Genomic DNA, 21,048 nt, shown 5'->3' with positions numbered 1-21,048 from the left:
AGGGACCTTGCTAAAAGTCTTTGTATTAGCAGTATTAGATGAGCACCTATTATGTAGGAGGCATGCAATGCACGAAAGAATGAATGAATGAATAAATAAATGAATACACTGAAAATACTGAAGAGTAATTCTATGATCCAATGAGCAGTATGGCCAATAATAGAAATTCTGCATATCCTATTCTCTGCATGCTGTGTGAAGAAGGCGAGGAAAACTTAAGGAAACTGGCTCCTTAGAGGCTTTCTGCCTATTGTACGTAGAAAGCTGACAATAAAGTTTATTTGAGCGTCAACGTGCCAGCTATAGCTCCGCCTCCCCAGCCAAAGCCACGATTGGTGGGCATTCGCAGGCTGCCGCCTTTCCTGAGCCACGATTGGTGAAGGCTGCCGTCATTTCAGAACGTCTAGGCGCCTGCCCGCCCTCTCGCCGCGTAGCCGGTGCCTGCGCCTCTAGCCGCTCCTCGGCTCTCTTCTCCCGTCTTGGGGGACTAGAGCGAGAAGGTGGGATCATGTTCCGACGCAAGCTGACAGCCCTCGACTACCACAACCCTGCCGGCTTCAACTGTAAAGGTAAGGCGGTAGTCCCGGGCTGGCGGCGCACCTCGGATCCCGCTGGGCGCCCGGCTCTCTACCAGGATACTCCGAGGCCTTGTCCACCCCGGGGGCACCTCTGCTTTCTGCCACCTCTCTTCCTCCTCCTCTCCCCTCCGGGGTCCAGCCAGGCCTGGGCATCGGAGCTCCCTCACCCACTTCTGCCTCAGCACCCTCTCTATCCGCACTTGCTAAACTCCAAACATCCACCGCCCCTCTCCCAGCCCCTGAGCACATTAGAGGAAAGTATCGCTTTCTAACTTACCTCTTCTGATTAATTGGGCGATACCTTGAGCACCTGCTGTAGGCTAGCCAAGGGCTGGAAACAGGAAGACGCTGAGCAGTTTGAAGACGAGATAACTGGCCGTCAGGAGCTAATGAGGTGGGCCGGGGGGGGGGGGAGGCGCTCAAAAACTGCTTCGCAGTTTGAGATCAAGACCCTACTTTGTGAAGCCACGGACCGACACTGTTGAAGTAAGCAGTATCATAACGGGCTATAAATTAGCTTGCGTGGGTCGTGCAAAAAAGTTGATAGCAGATGAACGGGGGGTGATTGAATAGTAAATACAAAGGTGTGTGGGATTTTATAGCATTAAAGTTTTTTAAAGTATTGAACTTGCTACCCACTATTACATAACTACTATCCACCACTGCATACATCCTTTCAGGGTTCTTAGTCTGTAGTAGAGGAGTACGTTTGAAAGTGACCCAGCTGCAGTCAGGGATACGCGGACCGTGGTAGCATTCTCAGGACTTTGTAATGGGAGCTTGAATTTCAAAGTGAACAAACAGTTTCTAAGTAGGATGATAGTGTTTTGTTGATCTCTGGTAGAAGCATATCAATTTTTAGAATCTCGTTTTTCTATTTTGCCTTCTATTCAACAAAAAAGGATGGTGGCAATAGAGTGTAGATTGGGATTTGAATCTTTGAATCTGAGCCTCATTTGAATCTTTGAATCTTTTCTCATCTGTGAAAGGGAGATACTACCTCAAAAGCGTGCGGAAGGAGTAAATGAAACAAATATATACCTTATGTGTGCACTTAATGTGATGTAACAGTGACAATAGTGTCTTTCTGTTGTGTCACTTAATTTTTGTACTTTATTATTTTGATATAAATTTAACCATGCCCCATCCCACTCTCCAAAGGACTGGAATAATAACACATAGCCAAAACTATCTGCCAGACACTCTTTGTAATCTTACTTCATTGAATCTTCATAACACCCTATAAAGTAAGTCCTATTATTAACCCCATTTTGCAGCTCAAGAATTTGAAACACAGAAAATTTAGGTGATTAGCCCAAGTTTATACAACCATCAAGTGCCTGGAACCAGAGTTTGAATGTAGGCCAGGACGAGTTTAATTTGTTGATCCACAGTCTGCATTTTTCATCTACTACATTGAGCAGCTCAATTAACTTCTTATTTTGGAGTTTTAAAAAATTTCACAAGACCATTTGTGGCAAATGAAGTGCTTCTAATTTATGTGGTATTTTTGTTGCAGATGAAACAGAATTTAGAAACTTTATAGTTTGGCTTGAAGACCAGAAAATCAGACACTACAAGATTGAAGACAGAGGTAATTTAAGAAACATCCACAGCAGTGATTGGCCCAAATTCTTTGAAAAGGTAATGGATTAGAAAGTAAAAATAAAAGTGTAGAGAGCTTCTCAAAAAATTATGTGAAGACAGACAAGCGTAAAATTTACTTTGTTCTTTTAAAATAAAAATAATGATCAGTGTTAGAAGAGCTGGATTTTAGGATTTAACTTTCTTTTACTTTTAGAGTAAATTATATTCTCTCTTCCTACCAAGCTTTCAGTATTAGATATATTTGTATCAGGAAATACCGTGAGGTTCCTTAAACAGTGAGATACATATATTCTATAAATGGTAAAAATGACCAAAATAACAATTTTTGCATTAGACTGAATTGTAGCAATACTACTTATGTTAAAATAAGATACCAGTATGCTTGAAAAAAAGATTGTCTTGTTCAGTTATATTTAATGTATACATATATACCTTATATACATTAGAAAGAATCCTAAAAAGCTTTATATAACATTACATATAAAACTTTTATTCTGTAAAATTAAACATATAGTATATCTTATTTTTGTGACTAGAATAATTTTTACATGGACTTAGTTTAATAATGCCTTTTCAGAAAAAGAATTGTTTCCAATTTAGAATAAAAATCATTATACAATATCATTATATAATATCATTACTTACATTAAACATTTTTATTGGCTCTTTTACTTTAATGAGTAAGGTATTTCCCTTTAAAAATATGAAAAAGATCATATTTTTTATTTGCTGAAGCAAAGTGATTAGGTACCTTTCTCCTTAGTCTCAGAGATTTTATATGCTAGGGGATTGTATAAGTTACACACTAGCTCTATGATTGTGGGCAAGTTTATTGACCTTTCTGTGTCTCAGTGTTCTCATCTGTAAATGAGAATAACAAAGGTACCTATGTCATAGGGGTGGCATGTGTCGTTAATCAGTGATAATAATATACCTCTTTACAGAGTGCCTGGCCCACAGCAAATGTTATATCTTTATTCCACTCCTTCTACTACCTTTATTGTTACTCCTGGATTATTTCCCCTTGCTCTTAAAAAGTATTTTGAAAATTTTTATAAGCTATTTAAAATTTTGAAATATATTATCAGGATTTTACATTTATTTATATCATATCTTATGGCCAATTCATGTGTATAATACTGTACACAAAGTTCCATGTGTAGAAGGGTATTTGGAGAATACAGTGATCCCCCTTTTCTGTGGATTCTGTTTTTGAGGTTTCAGTTATCTGTGGTCAACCACTGTCTGAAAATATTAAATGGAAAATTCCAGAAATAACTCACTAATTTTAAATTGTGCACTATTCTGAGTATCATGGTGAAGTCTCACAATGTCCCACCCTTTTCCGGAGGTGAATCATCCCATTTCCCAGTGTATCCATGCTGTCTGCACTGTCAGTTATCAGGTCAGCAGCCATGGAATCACAGTACTAGTGTTTAAGTAACCTTCATTGACAGAAGGCCAGTGCTAGCCTAACTCTACATCACAATGCCAATGATCTCACTTCATCACATGGTATTATTTCACATCATCACAAGAAGGGGGTAAGTACAAGATTTTTGAGAGAGGGAGACCATATTCACATTATTTTTATGACAGTATATTGTAATTGTCCTACTGTTTATTATTGTTAGATTATCTTACATTATCTAATTCTATTATTAGATAGAATAATATTATCTATTATTCTTACATTATCTAATTTATGCATTATATCATGGGTATGTATGTATAGGGGAAAACGTAGTATACGTAGGGTTTGGTATTATCCGAGATTTCAGGCATCCACTGAGAGTCCTAGAATGTACTCTCTGTGAGTAATGGGGGACTGCTATATAAAAATATTTTGAGAAAAACACCCAAAAGTAACATAAAGTAGGATGACTTAAAGATAAATATATTGGAACTTACATATCCAGACAGATATCGTCCTTCACATTGGTCTCTTTGAAGTGATGTCATTGTTTAAAGCATATTTGTAACTCCTTATGAAAGTACGTTTAGATCATGAGACATTTTTTTGAATATTCTTAATTTGGCAATTTTTAAATTTTGAAGGTAATTTTTTTTTTAGGACCTCCTCCCAAAGCTTTTATTTTTTTTATTTTTTTTAACTTTTTTATTGATTATGCCATTACATTTGTTCTATTCCCCCCCTCCATTCCCCTCCCCCCTGCTACCCCTCCCCCACCATTTCCCCCTTTAGTTCATGAACACGTGTCTCAAATTCTTTAGATTCTGTATTTCCCCTACTATTCTTACCCTCCCCCCTATCTATTTTTTATTGAAGGTAAATTTACTTTGTAGATCATGAACAAATCTTGTGAATGAGATTTTTTGTTTTGTTCTGTTTTTTTAAAGCCAGGGAATAAAATATTTGGTTAGAAAGTGAGCTGTGGCTTGAAAGTGCTGATTAATTATCCCCCAAACAAGCTCCCTAAGTTCTGAGTAATAGCATTGTTGCTGGAATTAGGTTTTAAGCTCCTAAGAGGCTCACTTGAAGGATAATACTGATTTTGATATACAGTTTCTGCCATTTATTTAAAATGTTTGCTTTCACTGTATGTGTATATTACATAACTTACTATCTTCAGTGGCATTTACATAATATAGTTAAGGTTAAGGTAATAATTGCTTTAATAGTATATCCTTATTTTTATAGTTTTTTAAAATTTAACTACTCTGTATTTTGCTCCCTGAAATCAGAAACTCAGATCCAGGTCCCACATTTATGTCATGTGACTTGGCAAGTGTTGACCTCTCTAGGTCTCAGCTTCTTATCTAAAAAAATGAAGTAATTCTGTATCAGTGGCGCCCTGCCTGGAATCTGCAAAAGAAGTATTCCGAAAAGCATGATGGAAATACTTAAGGTGGTACACTTAAATGTTACAAAGAATTGTTTGAGGTCCAAACTAAGGTATCTTTCAACCTGATCATTTTTTGATTCTGTGACTTTATAGCAATAATGAAACTGAAATTTTTCTCCCTCACAGTATCTCACAGATGTTAACTGTCCTTTCAAGATTCAAGATCGACAAGAAGCAATTGACTGGCTTCTTGGTTTAGCTGTTAGACTTGAATATGGAGATAATGGTACGTTTTGTTGGGGGGGGATGTGTTTTAAAGAGAGGAGAGAAAAGGTGGGAAGGGAGTGCAAAACTGTAGGGAACGTCAGATTGTTTCTTTGTCTTGTGCTTTTGGTTCATTTTAAGTTTTATATATCCTCATGTTCTTTTTCAGCATCTGTTTTAAGAACTTACTTTTTGGGGGAACCATTCTTCTGTATCTTGTACTCACCCCCGGACCAACTCCCAGCTTGTCGGGAAAGAATTTTCTTTGCTAAAATTAGTCTTTTTATTATAAAAATTAAAAGCACTGTCTTTCGTTGGTATTTAGGGTTGTTTTTTTTTAATCAAAATTTAGAAATGATGTCTTCTGGAGAAGGCTAATTCAATGTCTTCTCACAAAGTAGTGTTACTTTGGTAAATTTTCCATCTTTCATAGTCTGCACCTTAGGCTTTCAATTTAAATTGTTGTTAGTGTCTTCAGAATTGATAGGATTTCAGAATTGATAGCAGGGAATTTCACGAGAGACTGAAACATATGGGTAATGCCAGTATGTGCTATAGACCAAAATATATTATTTATAAATAATGTCATTTTATTACAGATACTTGTATTATTGGAAGCTTTTGAATATTAGTATCTATAGTAAAAAAAGTTTTGCAGTAAACATGTTTCCTCTAATAGACTATTTGATTTGGAAAAGCCTGCTAACAGGTAAATGCAAGATCCGATGATCTTATCTTACCTTCATCCTCTGCATTTTATGTTGTTCTCTGTTACGGGACTCTCAGCTCCAGTTCTCTTAATCGTTTGCTTTTGAAGCCTTTTTGGTTTCTTTGACTGCTCCCTTTTCTTCCCATCCATTTTTTATCTATCTATTCCTGTGTCCGTTGTATGTTTTCTCCTTCCCAGTACTGTCACTCTGTTTCAGCCCCTTGTCACTTTCCGCAGAGATTATTGTAGTATCTTTCATACTTGGTCCCTTAGCGTCATCATATATTTTCATATGCATGGCCTATCAGTCTAACTTTCTGGAACATCAGTCTGTTTTAGAATGCTATGCTTGGTTTCCCAAAACACCTCCTATTATAGTTATTGCTTTTCCATTTTCTACAAAAGGAACATCAAGCTCCTTAGCCAGTATTTATATACTTGATATCCCAGCCAAACTAGAATAATGCTGGTTCTCATTTATATCTCTTTTTTCTTCCCTTGATTTCTTGTCTTACATTTTTCTTCTACTAATGTGCCATTTCATTCTATTCTTTACACATCTAAATCCTGTTCATCCTTTTAAGTTCCAACACAAATAGCAGTTAGCATTTCCTTCTGAACATTCATAGCTTTTAACTCTATGTTTTAAGTCATTCACTACTTTTCCATTTTGCTTGTGTCTTATTTGCCCCACTATATTGTAAGATCATGCTCAGTTTTGTTTTTTATGGTATCTCTTAGTGTCCTGTTACTGTTGTAACAAATTACCACAAACTCATGGACTTGCTATTTTATAGTCTTGGGGATTGGAAGTCCAACATCTGTCTTACTGCATTTTAAAGTCAGGTTGTTGACAGGTCCTTTTAGAGGTTCTAGGGCAAGATCCATTTCTTTGTCTTTTTCACCTTCTGGAGGTTGCCTGTATTCCTTGACTTTTCCCCTGGATCTTTAAATCTAACAGCTTAGCATCTTTAGTCTTTCTGTGACTCTTATTTCCACTGCCACATCCATCATTCTGCCTCCGTCTTAATCAGGGTACTGAGATTACATTGGGCCTACCTGGATAATCGAGGGTAATCCTCTCATTTCAGGGTTCTTAATTTATTATCACATCTGCCAAGTCCCTTTCGTGTGTAAGGTAACATTCAGTTTGCAGGGATCGGGAACATGGGCCTCTTTGTCAAGGAGTGGGAGGTCATGATTCTGTCTGCAACAGTACATGGTACAGGTTCTTGCTAATAATAGATAAGTTTATCAACTTTAAGAGATGTTTGTCAAATGCAGTTCACATATTCTAATACAGAGCAAAAACCAACCTTCAGACTTATATTTCAGAAACCTTATGGCAGAAATGTTAAGAAAAGCTCTAGGCTTTTTTTTTTAATTTGAAATTTAGTTTAAAAAAAAATTTAAGCAGAAGTGTTATAGTCATAAGCCTTGGTCATATTAGTTGAATTGTAGGACCTTTGGGAAAGTCTTTATTGTGGTTTTTCAGGTGTTCCCAAATGAAATTTTAGTCACATCTCAAATATATTTGTTTTATATATTCCATTTGTCCCATTTTTATAATTTCAACTTAGGTTAACTGGGTACGAGTAACTGTGGGTACCATATGATCATATATCCCTACAACTGACTGTATCTCTGAAGTACAATTATTTCTCAGTAATAGCATGGTATTTTTAAATTAATAAGATAGACTGAGGTATCTAAAATAAAATTTTGATACTGAAATTTAGAGTTGAATTTTATTTGAAATTTTAGTTGCATTATAGTTGAAAAGTAAAACTATATTAACAATATAAAGTAAAAAACAAGTTTATGTGTAGTCTTAAAATTCAGAGTTGTAAGAAAAGACTTTTTGGGAAAGCGCTAAAGTAGTAATACTGTCTCTTGTCAGTAGAAGGCACTGTTGTTCTTTTGTGGTTTTACATTTACCTGTTGGCCGTCTTCACTTTTAAGTTATTTAAAAGTTTATTCTTCGATGAAACCATTGTGAATTTTTATTGTGCTTTTTAATAGTTTTATAGCATGTTGCTAGCTTGTCAGTGTGATTAAACTTTTTAAACTTTGACATAATTTTAGATTTACAGATAAAGTGTAAGAATAGTACAAAGAATTTGCTTATACCCATATTTTGCAAATAGTAACATTTAATTCACTTGCCTCTTTCTTTCTATATAATGCATGCATAATTTTTTCTAAACCATCTGATCTAAATTTTAGGTGATTCTCTCTACCCCTAGTATTTTAATGCACATTTCCTATATGTACATAACCACAAGATAGTTATCAAAATCAGGAAATTCACTTTGATTCAGTACTCTTCTCTATAGCTGTTATTCACATTTTACCAATTGTCTCAATAATATTCTTTATACCAAGACAAAAATGCCATCCTTGATCATGTGTTGCATTCCATTGTTATGTCTCTGTAGTCTCCTATCACCTGGAGAAGTTCCTCAGCCTTTATTGTGCTTCATGACACTGACATTTTATACAGTGATCCTCAGTCTGGGTTTGTCTGATGTTTCTTCCTCCTGATGAGATTTAGGTTTTGTACTTCAGTTAAGAATCACACAGAAGCGATGTTGTATTCTTTAAATGCACGATATCCGGAGGCATGTATCAGTGATATGTGTGATTGTTGTTCCTGTTAACTCTGATCGCTTGCTTGGGGTTTCTTCATTCTGAAGTTATGATTTTCCCTTTGTAATAAATACATCTGCCTGGCTGGTGTAGCTCAGTGGATTGAGTGTGGGTCTGCAAACCAAAGGATTGCGGTTCTATTCCCCGTCAGGGCACATGCCTGGGTTGTAGGCCAGTTCCCAGCAGGGGACACATGAGAGGCAACCATACATTGATATTTCTCTCCTTCTCTCCTTCCCTTCCCCCTCTAAAGATAAATAAATAAAATCTTTAAAAGAAGTCTTCTATTCCAAAAAGTGTATATTTAAAAAAAATAATATAAATACATACATACATACATCTGTTGTTGGAAGATACTTTAAAATGATGTCACTAAGCTCTTGCTCCTCAGACTTTCCCCTGAGCTTCAGCATTCCTTTAATTATTTTCATCTGAGTTAGGTAGTTCATGATTGCCAAGTGATCTTTATCTAATTCCCTCATTCTCTCTACATTTGTTGGCTCTCTACTTTAAGAACTTTCCTATCTTCCCAGTTTATTTAAATCAGTGTGGATATATGGATTCTTATTTTACTCAATAGGTCATCATCTTTTCTGTCATGTGTGGCGGACTCCGGGCAGCAGAGTCCGCCTGTTGTGAGTGAAGATGAGAATCAACGCGTAGGCGACAGCAATCCTGTGGAGAAAAGGGGGACAGCACAGCTGCTCCCTTAGGAGGGGAGCGCCGGGACCCTTGCCTAGACAGGCTTTTATTGTTTTCCTTGGGTCTTACATCAGAGAAAGATGTATTACCTATTACATAGAATATTATTGTCTACATTGTAGGTACAATCAAGGAAATGAAAATAACATACAGAGGGGAATGGTGATGAGCTAATTAGCTCTGTCCTTGGGAAAATTCACACAGGCTTTGGAAGTTACCTTGAAGATAGACAATACACATTTGTTGTTTTAGACCAGGGTGATGGAGTTTTAGCAAGAGCAAGCCATAACAGTCTATGCATTTTCTAGGCCTGATTCCCACGGGAAAACTCGGTTTGAGGGTCTGGCTCCTGCCCACCACTTCGCTTCTCTAGGTTTTCCATACGGAGCTGAGTCACATTTGCCAGACCAACACAAACCGGTCCGCTGCAGTCACAGTGTACTGGACTTTGATTTGGCCAGTGGGAGCTCCCTAAGGCAACTCCTGTGTGGTTTAAATTTTAACACTCTTGTTTTCTGGTTTGTCTTAGCATATCATCCAAGCATTATAGCCACACATGGCATTTTAGATTTTAAGTTTTGTGTATTCTTAAATATTTTTCAAATAAAACTACTTTTGGAGTCCTGGTTTTCAAGTCTCTGAAATAGGTCAAGGTTTATATATGATGCTATATTATTTTTTGTGCTGACTTTTTAAAGATTGTATTATTTTTAGAGTAAGGGAGAGAAACATCCATGTGATAGAGAAACACTGATCAGTTGCCTCTCACGTGCACCCCGACTGGGGACTGAACCCACAGCCCAGGCATGTGCCCTGACCAGGAATTGAACCAGCGACCTTCTGCTTTGTGGAACGATGCCCAGCGGAGCCGCACCAGTCGGGGTGAAGTGTTGGTTTTTTAGAAAGCAAAGATTTTGGATTCTGTTCAGTATTTAAAAGATTTTGGAAGAGACTTTTTAGTGAGTTTGCATTTAATCTCATAAAACTACATTTACCATCTTCCTGTTCTATCAGAGGAAGCTGTAAAAGCAGATTTTCTCTGCTCACACGTGGGTAACATTTGAAGTGTGTTACTTTTAAAGATGTTAATGAAAAGATATTTGTGTAAGGTACTCACAAATCATTTTACCTTAATTAGAAAGCTATACTCACACTGCTTTTTTTGGATTTTTTAATAGCAAAAATACTTCTAATTGTATGAGTTGTCTTATAACCAGTTTGGCTGAAATTCAGTAAATAAGCAGTGTTTGTTTTACCTTAAGTTGCATTTTTACAAATTGGATTTTTGCCTATTTTTACAGCCGAAAAATACAAGGACTCAGTATCTGATAATACAAAAAATGCTGACAATGTAGCTAAAAACGCAGAGCCATTGATCAACTTGGATGGTAAGTACAGTAGACCCCTTTATCTGCAGTTTCGCTTTCCATGCTCAGTTACCTGTGGTCACTGCCACCCCAAAATACTAAATGCACAGTTTCAGAAACGAACAATTTATTTTAAACTGCACATCATTCTGAGTAGCATGATGAAGTCTTGCACCATCCTGCCTAGTCCGTGAATAAAAGCCTTTGTTCAGCATACCCATGCTCTGATCACTTGGTAGCTGGGTGGGGTATCAGATTGACTGGCATGGTGTCCCAGTGCTTGTGTTCAGGTAACCCTTATTTTACTTAATAAAACACAAGAGTCTTGTTGCTGGCGATTTGTATATGCCAAAGAGAAGCCCTAAAGTGCTGCTTTTAATTGAAAAGATGTGTGTATATATAGGGAAAAAACATAGTTCGTATAGGATTCAGTGCTATCCCAGTTTTAGGCATCCACTGGGGGTCTTGGAAAAGGTCCCCTTTGGAAAAGGTAACTATGTAAATTCATAAAAATAATACACACTTTTGGTTCCTTAAGTGTTTTCTACTACTAGAATGGTGTGGGTTTTCTTGATAGTCTTCTGCTTCGTGCAGGCAGCATTTGCAAGGGTATTTTATTCTGTGATGTGTTTCATTGTCAGTTACACTGTGCTTTGTCCCTCCTTGTAGTTGAATATCTGAATGTTAAAATGCTTTTCTTTGCTCTTAGAGCAATGTGGAGGTCTTGATTTGTATTTAATCATGGTCGTGACTGTTTGCCTTCCAGGGTACATAACATATTTTTCTAATCTAATGTGACACTATGAGAAAGTGGTAAAATTTTTCATTATTTTAAGTCCCAGCTGTCTTAATAAGTCTCCTTTTCAAAGTATAAAGGGTCTAATTACTTAGATTATAATAATATGTTAAATGATTCTTCCACTGATTCATTGTGACCTATAATTTGAGTTATCCTTATGAACTAATAAGCTACTTGGATACTCAAGAGCTGCTGCTCAGAGAAAAGGTTTTGGGAAAACTGTCCATTGAAGGGATCTGTGTATTAAAGTTAATAGCCTTGGGAAGAATTGTTAATTAAAAGTCCTGCAAAGCCCTGGCTGGTGTAGCTCAGTGGATTGAGCACACGGCACTCAATCCTGAGCTGCAACCCCTGTGAACCAAACGACCATGGTTTGATTCCCAATCAGGGCACGTGCCTGGGTTGCAGGCCAGTTCTCAGCAGGGGGCACATGAGAGACAACCACACATTGATACTTTTCTCCCTCTCTCCTTCCCTTCCCCTCTAAAGATAAGTAAATAAAAGTGCTGCATAAATGGGCCTTGCAGAAAAAGTTATAGGGCAAATCTAATAAGAGATAATTTTGTCACTTACTGAATTGTTCAGTTTGGCTGATTAATAAGAAAACGGTCTCATAGCTGTTGATACCCCTGTACTGCTCTCAGCCTCAGGTTTTTTTGTTTGTTTGTTTGTTTGTTTTTAATCTTTAGAGGGGAAGGGAAGGAGAGAGGGAGAGAAACATCAATGTATGGTTGCCTTTTGTGCATCCCCTGCTGGGAACTGGCCTGCAGGGAACCGGCCTGCAACCCAGGTATGTGCCCTGACTGGGAATCGAACCGTGATCGTCTAGTTCGCAGGCCCGCGCTCAATCCACTGAGCTACGCCAGCCAGGGCCTCAGCCCCGGTTTTAAAAATTGGGACGTTACTGGAAATTTCAAAATCCTTTTTGTAAGTTTACATATGTTCCTAATGTTTGCAGAGTTCTGAGTTTCCATTTTAATCTTTCCTAGTAAATAATCCTGATTTTAAGGCTGGTGTGATGGCTTTGGCTAACCTTCTTCAGATACAGCGTCATGATGATTACCTGGTAATGCTTAAGGTGAGCTTCATATTCTCGATTCTTGACAGAAACTCTCTATATTTTTTAAACTTCATTTTCAAAAAATTATTTTTGATATTTCAATTTATGATTGAATGACTAAACTGTGAAGGAATGCAGGACATAAAGCAGATTTCACCTGTTTTAGATTATCTCATAACAACTAATTGCAAGGAGTGTTTACTCTGCCTGCCACTGTGCTTAAATCCATTTGCAAAGATGCTTTTATTCAGTCCTCCCAACAGGCCTAGAGGTGGATGCTAATATTTGTCTTTTTAATATATATAGGAAGAAATATACTTAAAGAGAATAAATGTACAAGATGACAAAAAATGATAGAGCCAGGATTTTAATGTGGGCATTAAAATCTAACCTTGTGGTTCATTCTTTTTCCTGTATCACCTCATTTATTAAACAACCAGTCCTTTTAAAGATTCTGGTATGTATTCATTACAGTAGTGATAATGCCAAATTAGTAATGGTGAATTTGGTGGAAAAAACATAGTCCAAAATCTCTCTGAGAGGAGAATAACTGTTTTGCCTTCCAAGTCACCCATCTGAGATTGGCCCTCAGTTCATACGTCAGGGAACCGTCCACTGGTCTGCAAGAGGTCTCCTGTTTCTGAGAGGAAAAAGACGCTCATGCTCAGAAGATTTGTGTCACGTAACTGATAGTACAGTGGGGTCAGGAGGAGGGGAGTGGGATTTAAGATGCCAGACTTGGAAATGATTTTAGAAATTACTGACTTTCATGAGAGATTAAAGTTTTAGTTTCTTATTCAAATCTACATCTTGTACATATAATTACTTTTAAACTACTTTGCAGTAAATTACTAATTTCACTCTTCCCACAAGAGATTAAGCCATAATTCATTGTACCTCTTAGAACTGTTATATATTAAATGGCAGTTATAACAAGGAAAACTGTTCTGTTCTTAGATTATTATAATTCTGTATACTGAATTTGAATGTCAGTGTGGATTTTCTCTAATCACATTGGATGCTAAGACAAATAGTTGTTTTTAGTGAAATTTAGCTCTTTCAAAAGGCTTGTTCCTTACTCAGGCAATTATGTAAATTGCTTTGGAACAGTTTCACAATTTTGACGTCAGCTTTAATCATAAACTGGGAGGAGAAATGGACAGTGTTAGCATTTGGGGGATACTTTTCATTAGACTTTAAACACCCATTTGGAAAAAGTGAAAGCTATAATCATAAGCTTAATAAAATTCTAATCCTAGCTGCGTGATTGTCCTTTTAGTTATTTTAAGACGCAGTCAGACAATACATAGCAACATGAAAAACATCTTCATAGTTTTGCCAAGTGTCAGGATTCATATATTAAGTGTTTGACAGACTGTTTACATGTGCAACCACTGTTAAAGATTGTTTATTCTTTTCAAATATAGCACTTGGTTTGTTTTTATGATTTAAAAAAATTTCCCAGCCCTGGCCAGTGTGGCTCAGTTGGTTAGGCATCGTCCTGCAAACTGAAAGGTCACCGGTCCTGGTCGGGGCACAGGCCTGGGTTACGGGCTGGGTCCCTGGGCAGGTTGTGTGCAGGAGGCAACCAGTTGATGTTTCTCTCACACCCACATTTCTCTCCCTTTCTCACTTCCCTCCCCTTGCTCTAGAATCAGTAAGATTTTTAAAACAATTAAAATTTTTTTCCCAGTTTTCACACTTAAAATTTTTGAGTTCTCATTGTCATCAATTAAAATTCTATTAAAAGGTCTTTTTTTTTTTAGTTTGTGCCAGGTACACACATACACTTGAGTCTGCCATAATACAGTGCTTTGGTGATGAGAAAAGCAATATGTTCTATGAAAGATCGGAAAACATTTTACTATAATTAAGTGAGAAAAGCAAGGACGGTATGATGTGCTGCTTTTACGTCAGAGATTGCATGTTTGCTTCAGTGTGCTTGTAATTTATTAAGGATCTGGTAACAATGATTGTCATCTGGAAGGATGGCTGAGGTTTGGATTGGAAGGAGATGCAAGTTTTACCATGTATCTCTTTATTTATAATAGTATGTATTTTTTTACCACATACATGAGTTAGTTACCTGTTCAAAAAGTGTTTTAAGCATCATTCCACATTGTTAAATATTAAGTGTGAGAACTTTTAGTACATATCAGTTTTGTTTTTTATTTGAAATGAGTTTTTAATGAACTAGGTAATTCTAACTTCATCAGACTGGGCAGCCTTATTATCTAGACAGAAGAAAAGATGACAGACAGCCGATGAAAACTAAAGACAGTATTTTTGGGGTTTCTTAGGCAATTCGTATTTTGGTCCAGGAGCGCCTGACACAGGATGCAATTACTAAAGCAAATAAAACAAAAGAGGTAAGTGTGTGTGTGTGTTTTTTAAATAAAGTCTAAAGTAATTAGTGAACGTTTCTTCTGGTAATGTCACGAGTTTAAACTTTGCATATATCTACTTGAGATACCTATTCTTTGTTAGACCTGCCTAGTGAGAGGATAGTTTTCTTTTAGGAAGGGGATTGAATGTGAAATGGACTGGGTTATTTTGACTAATTGCTGGGGAAATAGGACACGCCTTCTCTGTTAATAATTTTCTTTTCGACTTAAATCCTGCCCTTGCTCTTGTTTCTTCAGAGAAATCTCTTCTCAGTATATCTTTTTCTATTTCCTAGCATAAAACACTCACAACTTGCATAAGGTCATCTAGTTGATAAATGGTTGGGCTTAGGCAGTCTGATGCAAGAGCCTCTGCTCTCACTGTGTGTGGTGGTTTCATGAGCTAGTTGATGTCCCAGGTGAGGTGGGGGTAGAAGGGCTAATAGAGCATAAGGTTCAGGGTGCAGGTGACTGAGACTTACCTTTCCATCCTGCTTTGTAGAATGAGAAAAACTACACGATAACTAACCTTTCCCTTAATAATTCTGGGGTGTTTTTAGATTAACTGTACCAGAATCTAAATGTCCCTGAAGTTTCATTAACTATGGGGCAGTACAGAGAATGTCCTCATGGGTTAGCAGCAGCTGTGGGTGTCTGCTAATGCCCCTTCCTGCTGTGTAGATGTTGCAGTGAGTGCCTTTGGTACAGCCACCACCCTGGTCCCTGATCCTTTTTGCCTCCCCCAATTCCCCAATGTCATTTATCTCCTCTAACCCTGTCTTTAGCAAGGCTCAGCACTGTTAAAAGGTTATTAATGCCCGGGAAATGTAGTCCCCTCTGAAAGACACTTGGTTTCTTTTAAAGGTTCTTACTGGCTTATTAATTATGCATGCATCCAGCCACTGGAAATTGGGGTAGAGATCAGCCTGTTTCTCCCACATTATAGAACAGGCAGTAAATTGTTCTGCCATAATAAATTCATTGATTGAGTAAAACTATGCCTTTGGTTTGGAAGGCAGTGCAAATAAGTGCATAGCCAAATCACTGCTGTTGTTTGCAAAGTAAAATTTAGTTTAATTTTCAATGTTCCACATAAATCTTAGTTTTAATGTCATTTCAAAAGATACCATACTATAATCCAATACAGTGGAGTTTTATAGTTGTGATCTTATCTGTAACCAAACATAACTAGCATGTGGTCGTCTTCGGTCACAGCTCCTTTAGTCTTTTGTCAGACGAAGGGGAGAACGGAGCCTCTGGTACCAGACTGACATAGAATGCCACTCAGTACAGTTCTGCTCTGTGGTTTTGCTCACTGAACTTCCATACCCATTTGTTTCTGCACTTGTATAATGGGTATATTATTAACTATTTCAAAGCAGATGGAGCCTAGGTAGATTTTCATTGATATATTACCCAAGAATTGAGTAGTGACATCTTAGTATTTGTAGCATTAAAAGTATAGTGACTCCTGGTAATAATTTAAACCATTACTGGTTGGTTCTGATGATTAAACCAGTATAATCATCAGAACATCTAGACTTCCTGTCTTTATTTTTACTTTGGGAACTGCATATAGTTTGGTGTGATCATAATCACCACCTTTGCTATATCTAGATGTAGGTGCTAACTGGAAGGTTAGGTAAATGGTTGTTAGATTCTATTCATTTTCCTAGACTATGCAAAGTAACTTCAAATGGACTATTAAAAGTGTAATTATATATAAGTAATTGATAAATAATGCTGACTGAAAAGATACATTTTAGATTTGTGAAATTTGGAAAGGCAAGTTAATATGCTCAGAAATAACCCTGCCTGAGGAGAGTGATATTGAAAGCAGTCCTGTTCCATTTGCCTTGCACACTGCTTACTGCCAGTGAAATTGAGCAAAGGAGCCCTGCAGTAGTACTCACCTGGCAGTGGGGAAGGGGCTGTTTTATACGCCTGGTCTGCAAGGATCGCATGGGTTATGAAACTAGTTTCCCACTACGTTTAAAGGCCATTGTTTCCTACCTGGTTGTAGTAGGGGAAATATCAAAATGCAAGTTTAAAGAGAATTCTGTCTTCTTGCAGCTGTTACTGAAAGAGTTAAAATAATAGAATAGCTAGCTGCTTTTCAGTTTTGGATGAGAAAAGAATGTGATACTTAACTGTAGTCTCATTTTGTCCATTTTTTTTTAAAGGGATTGCCTGTTGCTTTAGATAAGCATATCCTTGGTTTTGACACAGGAGGTAAGTGATTTTGTTTTCATTCAAACTACTTTTAGAGACTTGGTGAACATTTGGGGGGAAATGAGTAAGTAAATGGTCTTAAATACAAAAGTTAATGATTAATACCATGTTTCTTACAAATAGATGCAATTCTTAATGAAGCTGCCCAAATTCTGCGATTGCTACATATAGAAGAGCTCAGAGAGCTACAGACAAAAATTAATGAAGCCATAGTAGCTGTTCAGGCAATTATTGCCGATCCAAAGACAGACCACAGACTGGGGAAAGTTGGAAGATGAACGTTGTAGGATCTCAGCCTCTCACCTACTTAGTGCAGTTGGGAACCATGTGTGTCTTGGTATGTGTTTGGAAATCACACATCACATTTTCAAGGGAAGAATCCCAGAAAATTGACTGTGTTGTAGAGATTTACCATCATTGCTTTTTTCTTTAATAAAGTTCGGGAATGTGGATTTTTTTTTTGCTGTGTTATGTTTATGTATAATTAATCTTCCTTTTTGATTAAGGTACTTGCCAATGCCCAACTTTGTTATAGAAACAACACAGATCCTCAGAAGTTATAGGAAAAGTTAAAACATTTTATTGGTGTAATCTAGACAATTTGACAACTGATACATCTTTGGTATTTATAAATGCAGTTATTTCTGTGGGTTATTCTATACAGGGACTTAGAGGATCAGAAAATACAAATTGAAACATTGTAGCACCTTTTAATATAAATAGAAATGCACTGATGCAGAGGTAAAAAAAATCATGGAAGTTTTGTTTGGGAAACTATAAATAAGTTGGTTCTTTCCCATCAGTTCTTCCTAGTTCTTCATATGTTAAGGCTTACAATCTTCAGGAACTTGTTTTTATACTGGTGGTCTTATATGCTTTGATTTCTTGACCAAAAAGAACCCATTACTAAAATCAGATCTAGGGTCTCAACATATTTCTCATTGGCTCTTAGTCGAATGAATTTAACCTTTTAAATATATAAATGTTTATAAAAAGTTGCTTTCATAAGCAATAATTAAACCTTTTCAAAGCTTGCAATAACTTTTTTTTTAAACTACAGTAGTAAAGATTGAGGTATAAACTTTTTTCACAAAATATACTTAGTTTTTTTGCACTGAAATGTCCTCCTTGTATGTGCAAAAACTTCTAATAGCCAATTCCTTTTTTACTTTCTTCACCTTTGTTTGCAATGAATGTTCTTTAGGGTCCAGATTCTGGTTGTAAACTTGAGTTCTTTACAATGCTATATTTACTTTCTTCCTGTAAGGGAAGACCGGGGAGGGGACAGTGGGTGAGTATTTTATAACCGAGTTGCAGTAGCAAGTCTTTTAAAGGGGAAATAGCCTAACAGGCTGACCACCTCTGTGTATAGTTAAGCTAGGGAGACTTTAGGTAGTAAACACTGGTCACTCCCATGTGCTGGCCATTAACTTTCCCAGCTCAAAGTGACTGTCTCACTAGTGGCAATGTCAGTGGCAGCAGCCAGTGTCTGTGCCAAGGGTAATCAGTTACCAAGTATGTCCTCCTGTCCCCTGCTGATCCAAAGGGTCAGCTTGAGCATGTTGGTTTACCTGCTGGGCAGTAGGGGTAGACGGCAGTTATCCCGTAGAGATGAGATCGCTGCTCTGGGAGATACTCATCAGTGAACTGGCCACTGTTTCTATTGACTGATATAACGCCATCTCTGGTAACAAAGGAAGAGTGAAGTGGGATTTAAGGTTGGACAGAAAACATCAGTTTCAATCAAGAAAAATCTCTGCAGCCCTCTAGAATACATTTTTTAAATTAATACAATGAAATAAGCTTTGACTCCTTTAGATTCAGAAGATTTGCCTATAGCAGAGGTTCTTAAAGTGGTCCTCAGACCAGCATCATCTGAATTCTTGGGCCTGAATCAGAAATTCTGGGATAGGACCCAGCAGTAGGTTTTAACAAGTCCTCAGATGATTCTGATGCCATGCTTACATCTGAGAACTACCCATCCAAATCAGTGCTTCTCTGGCCTAGTTGCATGCTGGAATCACATGAGGATCTATAAATACTGATGCCCAGACCTCTTGCCAGACCAATTAGCTCGGAATTACAGGGTACAGGGTAAAGGATTTAGGCACTATACAGGGGTGGGCAACAGTAGGTTTACTGTGCCACTGTGACAGTCTTTTGAGTTAAAGCTGTTGTAATTATAATCTGGAACTAAAGTTCTGGCCAAGATGGAGGTGTAGGTAGAAACACTTTGCTTCCTCACACAACCAAAAGGAGGATAACAACCAAGCTAAAATTAATAAACAACCAGAAGTGCCAGAAAATCAAACTGCATGGAACTCTGAAAACCAAGGAATTAAATAGTCACCCAAACCAGTAAGATGGGTGGATGGAGAGAGCCTGCAGTGGCGGACCGCGTGGGCAGGGCTGGCTGAGCGAACCCCTACGAGGCAGTGGACGGAGGCTGGCAGGGCTGGCTGCAGTGAGGCTGCTGACAGCAGGGATGGGGCTGCTGAATGGGAAACAGGGACTGTGAGTGGACTGTGGACCACAGGGGAGGTTGCTGTGGTGGGAGAAACTCCCAGTTTTGTGTACACGAGTTCATTGGAAGTGGGGCTGGAGGCAAGCGGGTGAGCTGCATTGGTCCCTCTCAGGTCCCTCCCCCACAGGTGGCGGCACCCTGGTGCGGCAAGGAGGGTTGCCCTGCGCCCTTACAACTGAATTACACGTACAAGGAGACAGGGACATGGCCCAATTGAAAGAACAGCAAAACTCCAGAAAGAGCTAAGTGAGTGATGAGATAGCCAGCCTATCTGATGGAGAGTTCAAATCCCTGGTAATCAAAATGCTCACAGAACTGAGTGAGCTTGGTCAAAGAATGAAAGATACGCAAAGTGAAATAAAGCAAAAAAAAAAAAAAAATTCAGGGAACCAACAGTGACAGGAAGGAAAACAGGACTCAAAGCAACAATTTGGAACAAAAGGAAGAAATAAACACCCAACTGGAACAGAATGAAGAGACAAATTCAAAAAAATGAAGAGAAGCTTAGGAATCTCTGGGACAACTTTAAATATTCCAATATCCAAATTATAGGGGTGCCAGGAGAAGAACAAGAACAAGAAATTGAAAACTTACTTGAACAAATAATGGAGGAACATTTCCCCAATCTTGTGAAGAAAATAGACTTCCAGGAAGTCCAGGGAACCCAGAGTCCCAAAGACGTTGGACCCAAAGAGGAACACAACACGGCACATGATCATTTAGTTGCCCAAGATTAAAGATAAAGAATCTTAAAAGCAACAAGAGGAAAGGAGAGAGTTACCTACAAAGGAGAGTGCCCATAGGCCATCAGCTGATTTCTCAAAAGAAACCTCGCAGGCAGGAAAGGGCTGGAAAGAAGTATTTGAAGTCATGAAAGGCAAGGACCTATATCTAAGATTAATCTGTCCAGCAAAGGTATTATTTAGAATGGAAAGGCAGATAAAGTGCTTCCTAGATAAGGCCAAGTTAAAGCAGTTCATCATCACCAAACCCTTGTATGAAATGTTAAAGGGAGTCATGTAAGAAACTGAAGAACATGAAAAAATATGAAGAGTAAAATGACAACTGTCAACAAATGAACCCAAAAAGAAAAACAATGAAAACAAACTAAGCAAACAACTAGGACAGGAGCAGAATCAGAGGAACGAACATCACATGGAGTGTTTTCAGTGGGGAGGGGGAAGGGAGGACTAGGGAGGAAAAGGTACAGGGAAGAAGAAGCATAATTGGTAGGCATAGGCATAAAATAGATGGGGAGAAGTCAAAAATGGTATAAGAAACAATTTAAAGAACTAATATGTACAGTCCACGGACATGAACTAAGGTGGGGATGCGGAGGGTTGGGGTGCTGGGTGGAGGGGAGAT

General features: G+C 37.8%; 2 protein-coding genes across 2 annotated transcripts in view; one reads left to right on the top strand and one right to left on the bottom strand.

Moving 5' to 3' along the window:
• The first annotated feature begins 407 nt into the window (after positions 1 to 407).
• RTRAF (RNA transcription, translation and transport factor) lies at positions 408 to 17,611 on the top strand. The gene is made up of 8 exons (XM_037155762.2): positions 408 to 569; positions 2,098 to 2,222; positions 5,180 to 5,279; positions 10,619 to 10,705; positions 12,473 to 12,561; positions 14,844 to 14,912; positions 17,111 to 17,159; positions 17,283 to 17,611. The coding sequence occupies exons 1-8, from the start codon at positions 509 to 511 to the stop codon at positions 17,435 to 17,437; spliced, it is 735 nt and encodes a 244-aa protein (XP_037011657.2). The 5' UTR covers positions 408 to 508; the 3' UTR covers positions 17,438 to 17,611.
• Positions 17,612 to 17,716: 105 nt separating this feature from the next.
• The window catches only part of NID2 (nidogen 2), a 56,090-nt gene continuing 52,758 nt past the window's right edge, over positions 17,717 to 21,048 (bottom strand). The window contains exons 18-19 of the mRNA XM_053670127.1: positions 18,731 to 18,843; positions 17,717 to 18,419 (exon numbers count right to left, since the gene is read on the bottom strand). Coding sequence (XP_053526102.1) covers positions 18,409 to 18,419; positions 18,731 to 18,843 — 124 coding nt within the window. The 3' untranslated portion in view covers positions 17,717 to 18,408. The remainder of the gene's footprint in view (positions 18,420 to 18,730; positions 18,844 to 21,048) is intronic.

Source organism: Artibeus jamaicensis, unplaced genomic scaffold (genome assembly GCF_021234435.1).
Source record: "Artibeus jamaicensis isolate MK-2021 breed Jamaican fruit bat unplaced genomic scaffold, CSHL_Jam_final contig_548, whole genome shotgun sequence".
In the NCBI taxonomy this organism is placed as follows: Eukaryota; Metazoa; Chordata; class Mammalia; order Chiroptera; family Phyllostomidae; genus Artibeus; species Artibeus jamaicensis.
Note: the sequence above shows the minus strand (reverse complement) of the source record. Positions and strands in the feature narration are given on the sequence as shown.

Excerpts from the sequence above, each read along its gene's own strand:
- RTRAF (XM_037155762.2), top strand. The coding sequence starts at position 509 with ATGTTCCGACGCAAGCTGACAGCCCTCGACTACCACAACCCTGCCGGC. Across the intron at positions 5,280-10,618 it reads ACTTGAATATGGAGATAATG|CCGAAAAATACAAGGACTCA; the intron begins GTACGTTTTGTT and ends CTATTTTTACAG. Across the intron at positions 17,160-17,282 it reads CCTTGGTTTTGACACAGGAG|ATGCAATTCTTAATGAAGCT; the intron begins GTAAGTGATTTT and ends TCTTACAAATAG.